Raw genomic sequence first — 6,460 nt, forward strand, 5'->3', positions numbered from 1 at the left:
AGAGAGATGAGTTATAGGTGGTGGTGTCGGCTTCCCCCTCCCCTGTCCCCAGCTGTGTTCCTTTCTATGTTGGCACAGGTTACCTAGAAAATGCTGCTAAAAATATAGGTGACATCCTCAGGTATATTATTGATTTTGCCTTTGAAAAAATCTGGTCATTTACTAAGTGTCCCCATTTCTCCTGCAGCCTGCAGGAGGGATGAAAGCTGGTCCCTCTGGCAGGTGACAACTTTTGCAACAGGAGCTGGAGAGCTGGGAGGCACGGCTGTTCCATGAACCAAGCTCCACAGGCCCCGGGGCGGAGTGTGGGTATGGGTTATCATCAGTGGTTAGGGGATCCTTTTGTCAATGCCAGGAGAGCACCCTGGGGTAAACATCTATCCTGGTGGATTCATTTCTTTGGGCTTCCCAGAATTCCTTCCCTGTTGCCTCTATTTGAAATACCAGTCTCCTTGGGATGTCTCACTCATGAAGCTCCACATACCTTGGTGAGGGGCTACAGGAGCAGCATGGATGGGGGTAGGGGTGGGGTGGGTCCTTGAGAGGCTGACAGTGACCCAGGGTGGACCTGCTGAGATGGACTGGTCCACAGGGCGAGCTGTGAAAGCTGGCAGGCCTGACCTTCAGGTCTGGTGTCGGGAGAAAGGGGTTGGTTTTACTCCGAGGGTTGGACCCCACCTGGAATTCATTTCCCAGGCTCTGAAAGGCACACTGGGCGCCTGCAGAGTTGCAGGAGGGACCTCCTGAGGCTGGGAGGCCTGTGTCTTCTAGAGCCCCTCATCAGGGATAATGCCATCCTAACAGCCATATCCACTGTCTGCTGTAAGGAGCCCTGCCTGGACCTTCCGGAATCCCAGCTGCTTCATCCACCTGGCAGCTACAGAGGGCCGGGGAAGAAAAGGCTAGCTGATGTTCCTCTAGCACTCTTTTTTCTTAAAAAAAAAAAAAACACAATTTATTGTAAGCTTACTTATATACTACACTGGGCCAGCCAATTTGCATTATTATTTTGTTTAATTTATTTATTTATTTTATTTATTATTTTTGGCTGTGCACAGGCTTTCTCTAGTTGCAGCAAGCGGGGGCTACTCTTCGTTGCGGTGTGTGGAATTCTCATTGCGGTGGCTTCTCTTGTTGCGGAGCACCGGCTCTAGGCACGCGGCCTCTAGAGCACAGGCTCAGTAGTTGTGGCACACGGGCTTAGTTGCTCCGCGGCATGTGGGATCTTCCTGGACCAGGGCTCGAACCCGTGTCCCCTGCATTGGCAGATGGATTCTTAACCACTGTGCCACCAGGGAAGCCCCCTCTAGCACTTCTAATTAAAAAAATCATTTTCCTTCTCCAGCTTCAGTTTCTTTGTCTATAAAATGTAACTTTGGAGGCATTTTCTCACTCTGGATGAGATGATTACCTCTCATCCCGGTCGGCACACTGTTTCTGTTTGCAGGTCGAGACACCAGAGTGATGCCGTGAGAGTGACCTGGGCCTCCCTTTCCACTGAGCTCTGCCACGTAGAGCTGAGGGTCTCAGGGGAGGAGGGAGGGTGGGGGAGCTGCTCAGTGTGTCAATTTTATTTTACTTTCCCATCTATGAAATGGGATAATAATACCTGTAGAACTTAGACGGCACATGATTATTGGAAGGCTCCCGCGAGATAATATATGACAAAGGACATTGTAATAAGAGAAGTAATATATAAGTAAGGGGCATTATTAAATGACATTTGGAAACGAATTCAGCCCCGCCCTGTCCACGCCAACTGGTTCCCCTGGGTGTTATACATGGCTTTCACAGGATATCTTCGTCTTGACTCTAATGGGCTGACTTCTGAAGAGGACTGGACCGTAGGGGTATACGTGTCTCCTCTATTCCCCCATTCATCCCGATAGCATAACCCGAGCTGTCTCCCACCCATGAAACCCCTGCTCAGAAAGGCTCTGCCGGGGGGCGTTCCTGCGTTCACTCCCTTCTCTCTCTTGCAAGGAAAGGCTCTGTCCCTCCAGCGCCCCCAGACCCAGTTTCCTAGGCGCTGGGGTCAGTTTGCGGGCCTGACCAGGCTAGCCCTGCCGTGGGATGAGGGAGGTGAGGAGGAGGCTCTAACTGCTGAACTGGGAGCTAGGGGAATCCTGAACCGGGAATGGCTGGGGCAGGGGGCCCGGGGGGAGTTGGGGCGACCCGGCCCTTGGGGCGTTCTGCCTCCGGACCGGCCCCCGCCTGGTTCCCTCTCCTGCCCCGGCGGGCGCTGGGCTCGCAGCCCTCCTTGTTTCGCCAGCCAGGTTGTTGGCGAGTTAGACCTCCCAGCCTCACGGGGCTGCTGTGCGGCTGCGGCGACGTCGGCGACTGCGGCGCTGCGGAGGAGACGGAGGGCTGGGGAGGCGGCACCACGTGAGTCCCGGGCCAGGCCAGGGCTGGGGCCTCGGCGGGAGATTACCGTATTTACCGAGGCCAGTGCCGTCCCCTGGGGGCGGGTCACTACAGGCGCGCTACCGTATTTGCCGGGAGCCGCGCAGACCCTTTCCGGGAGTGGCGAGCGCAGCGACTTAATTATGTATTTATCCAGGGTTGCGTGGTTCCCCCCGGACGCTGCGGGAGCGGGAGGGCGTGGGTTGCATGAATTCCCTAAGGGAGCCGGGGCTTGCAGCGGAATGGGGTGGGTTGCAGCAGCAGAGTGGGAGGCCTACATATTTTAGTGGGGGTGGGGTTGCGACGCAGAGTTTACCATATTTCTCCAGGATCGCTCCGGCCTCAGGAATTGGCAAGGCTGTGCGCGGGGGGGTCGGGTGGGTGGGGTCAGCTCTTTTGATTAATGCCGCTATTTGAAAAGAACAGCGGTGCGGGAGGCTGGCCGTCTTTATGAGGGTGAGGGAGAAGGGGCGCGGGAGGCGCTGCGGAGAGTTACCGTATTTGCCTTGGGCAGCGCAGACTCGAGGAAAGAGCCACTGCTGGAGGCCGGAGGAACTGGGGCGCAGCCTGGTCTGTGAGTGTGGGATGGGATGGAGGAACCTGGGGGAGACAGGGGGGCCATGGCCTTGGACCCTCTCGGCGGGCGGGGCCCTTGGTCAGGGGTATAGCTGGGAGAGTGGGGAGGCTGCCCAGAGACAAGGCCGGGCTGAAATTGGCCAAGGGGACGGTGATGATCTGTCCTTGCAAACGTCCATGCAGCTGCCTGGGGAAAGACTTGTGGGTGGGGTCTATTGCAAGTAGTACTTGTCCCCTTCCCCTGGGTGAGTGGTGTTCCACCCCAGCCTGAGGGTAGGGGGTGACAGAGGGGGTGCCTCTGGGACCCCACTCTGCCGATAGGTCCACTGAGCTTGTGGTTAGCAGAGAGATCTGGAAGTGTGGAGAAGGTCTGCATGGAGGACCAGGAGAAGGGCCAACAAGCTTCCCAGTTGGGTGTGGGGGAATGCAGGGGAGTGGCCAGCTCCTTCCCTCCGAGCAGCCCCAGCGCTCTATGCTCTAGCGAGAAGGAGCCTAGGGTTTTGGGGAGGTGTGAGGGTGGTGGCCGCAGGCAGTGACCCAGAAGCAGTGGTCCTTTGGGTATTGATGGCTCTGTGATGGTGGCCAGGAGGGTGGTGGTCTAGTGTGTGTGTGTGTGTGTGTGTGTTTGTTTTGAGGGGAACTTAGCTGGTGAGCAGCTACTATGTTGAAAAGAGCTTTTGACAGGAAACTTGAGGCCTAGTCTTGGTTCACCTTGTTGTGTGACCCTGGGCAAGTAAGTGGGCCTCACTGAGCCTCAGTTTCCCCATCTATAAAATGGGGTTCAATAAGCCTGCCCCTTCCTCAGGGCTGTTGTGAGGACAGTGGGAAACAATTTAAGAGGAACACAGTGTCCTGGGAAAGAGGATCCTTAGGAGAACCAGTGTGAACGGGATGGAACCGAACTTGGGGGTGTTTGTTGAGCTTTGAGTGTTTCTCAGCCTTGGGCCAGGCTTTGCTGGGGCGATGCCAGATGCCAAGAGGAATCAAGCTGAGACCCGCCCTCTGGGAGCTCACACTGTGGTTCAGTGACTTGCAAACCTTTTACAGGCATGCCTCATTTTGATAAACAAAGAGCTGCTGCCTTAATGTTTAACTGAGGTTACTTTCAAGCTTACAGGGCTTTTGTTTCTTTTTTGAAGCTTTGCAAAAATATCTTTAAACCACTGTTGACCCACCCTTCCCTCCAGATTGGGGATGCACCTCCCTACCCCCCTTCTTGAGAATCTGGTTGGAAAGATAAGACGCATCCAGGTTCAGTATAACTTACAATACTAGGAGTCCCTGAGTATTCCTCATCAGCATTTATTCCATGCCTTGTGTGGCAGGCACAGTGTTTGATGTGGGGCAGAAAAGGAAGCAGCTCTGTCCTTAAGGTGCTCACAGGGCAGGGAGACAGAGGTGGCCTGACAGACCAGCATGCTGTGTGATGAGTGAGGGTCATAGGGTTGGGTCACGGGGCTCAGGAGGGGCTGGAGAGGTCAAGGAAGGATTCTAGCAGGAAGTGTCGTTTTAGAAGGGCCTGCAGGAGGGGTAGGATGTGATTAGGGGTAGAAGAGAAAGAGGGGCATTCCAGCAGGGGGACACAGGCTCCAACAGGACTGGAGAGTGGCGGGTTCTGGAAGCCGCGGGAGCCCAGGGGAGTGTCCTCCCTGAGGCTGGGGCCTGGGTGATCCTCGGGTGCCCCCTGACTACTCTGCTTCTGCCTCCCCAGGGGCCAGTGATTGCAGCCGGAAGTGCCCATGACCGAACTGGCGTCCTCCGGGGACAGGTCCCCTGCGGGGGACGGGGAGGAGGGCCTGGGGGACGATCGAGGCCTGGTCATCCACCACCCTGCGGAGGAGCAGCCGCACCGCTGCCCACTGTGCGGCCAGACCTTCTCGCAGCAGCCCAGCCTGGTGCGGCACCAGAAGGCGCATGCCGGAGTGGGCCGCGCGGCCGCCTTCGTGTGCCCCGAGTGCGGCAAGGCCTTCAGCGTCAAGCACAACCTCGAGGTGCATCAGCGCACCCACACGGGCGAGCGGCCCTTCCCCTGCCCCGAGTGCGGGCGCTGCTTCAGCCTCAAGCAGAACCTGCTCACGCACCAGCGTATCCACAGCGGCGAGAAGCCGCACCAGTGCGCTCAGTGCGGCCGCTGCTTCCGCGAGCCGCGCTTCCTGCTCAACCACCAGCGCACCCACGCGCGCATGCCCGCGCCGCACCCGCGCCGCCCCGGCGTCTTCGGGGAGCGGAGGCCCTACTTCTGCGCCCGCTGCGGCAAGAGCTTTGCGCGCGAAGGCTCGCTCAAGACCCACCAGCGCAGCCACGGCCACGGCCCCGAGGGCCAGGCGGCCCATTTAGGCCGCGTGCTCTGATGCGCGCTGGACCTGCCGCATCCGTGACCTCTGGAGATGGCGCTGGGCTTTGGCCCCCTCTCTGGCTGGGATCCCGGGAGACGGGGAGGGCTGGCTTGGGGTCTCAAAGGAGTGGGCCGCCTCCTTCCGCTTCTTCTCCAGGACCCTCTGGCTGGCTGCACACAGCTGCTTTGGGCCCCTGCGTTGGTTTTCCTCCGCAGGCCCACCCGGCTTAGAGCAGGTGAGACCCGGCGCTGGCCAGAGCCCGGCTCAGGCGCTCGGGGTCAGGTGGGGACAGGTGAGGGAGGTGGGGCGTACTGAGCTCCTAGGTCTACGACTAGCTTCTTACTAGATCTTCATTCCCTGAATGTCAGAGTTGAAAGCGACCTGGAGAGGGTACTCTCCACAATCCTCAGGCCCACCCCCAGCCCCTAGGGTCTCCTGGCACCAGCACTTACTATGTGGTACCCTTGAGAAGTCATTTCACTTCATGACCCAGTTTGCTTATCTGTGAGTTGGGGCTAACGATGAGGGGTCCTCCTCCCTGGTATATTGTGAGGATTGTAATTGCTGTTAGCAGACAAGAGAGGGTGACGTCGTTAATTGAGCTCCCCAGCGTGCCAAGCAGTGTGCTGCGCAGGGCTCTTGGGAAGAGCACAGCCACAGGCCCTGTCCCCTGGGGTGCTCGCTCATACAGGGTGATGCCGACTTACCGGCTCTCGTGGGGACAGACTGCAAAGTGCTCTGGGAGGCGAGGTGAATGGCGTCGCCCAAAGCAGTTTGATGGCTTGAACTGGGTCCTGGGGATGAATAGGGAGAACAAGGGTGTGGAAGGTCTCCAAGGCAGGGGTCCTACCTTGGAGGCTCACATTTGCTCTACAAAGGACTTTGTGGCAGGGAGAGGGGACACTGAGATGTTTAATGGGAAGAGCCCAGTGATCTCAAGTGCAGTTCAGGGACAGCTGGAAGCACTGGGGAGAGATGGAAGTGGGATGGGCAGGAGCCTCGAGGGTCCCGGGGTCACCTGGGCAAAAGAAAGTGAGACCCCCCAAGAGGCTTGGCCAAGTTCATGCAGTGAGAAAGGGGAGAGCCAGGACCCATCCCCCGGGCCTCAGATTCCAAGCTGATGCTCGGAGGCATGGGCTTCTCAG

The 6,460-nt window shown here is 57.8% G+C and overlaps 1 protein-coding gene across 2 annotated transcripts; it reads left to right on the forward strand.

Moving 5' to 3' along the window:
- The first annotated feature begins 2,485 nt into the window (after nt 1–2,485).
- Nucleotides 2,486–5,895, forward strand: LOC132496360 (zinc finger and SCAN domain-containing protein 2). 2 transcript variants are annotated; one of them, XM_060108722.1, is made up of 2 exons: nt 2,486–2,548; nt 4,691–5,895. In XM_060108722.1, exon 2 carries the CDS (start codon nt 4,719–4,721, stop codon nt 5,328–5,330), a length of 612 nt encoding a protein of 203 aa, XP_059964705.1. In that variant the 5' UTR covers nt 2,486–2,548; nt 4,691–4,718; the 3' UTR covers nt 5,331–5,895. The 2 variants fall into 2 exon arrangements, with proteins under 2 accessions (XP_059964705.1, XP_059964704.1); XM_060108721.1 differs by lacking the exon at nt 2,486–2,548 and adding an exon at nt 2,913–2,977.
- The last annotated feature ends 565 nt before the right edge of the window (nt 5,896–6,460 follow it).

This window comes from Mesoplodon densirostris, chromosome 9 (genome assembly GCF_025265405.1).
Source record: "Mesoplodon densirostris isolate mMesDen1 chromosome 9, mMesDen1 primary haplotype, whole genome shotgun sequence".
In the NCBI taxonomy this organism is placed as follows: Eukaryota; Metazoa; Chordata; class Mammalia; order Artiodactyla; family Ziphiidae; genus Mesoplodon; species Mesoplodon densirostris.

What these genes read in the sequence shown, in the direction of transcription:
- LOC132496360 (XM_060108722.1), top strand. Translation starts at nt 4,719, where the DNA reads ATGACCGAACTGGCGTCCTCCGGGGACAGGTCCCCTGCGGGGGACGGG.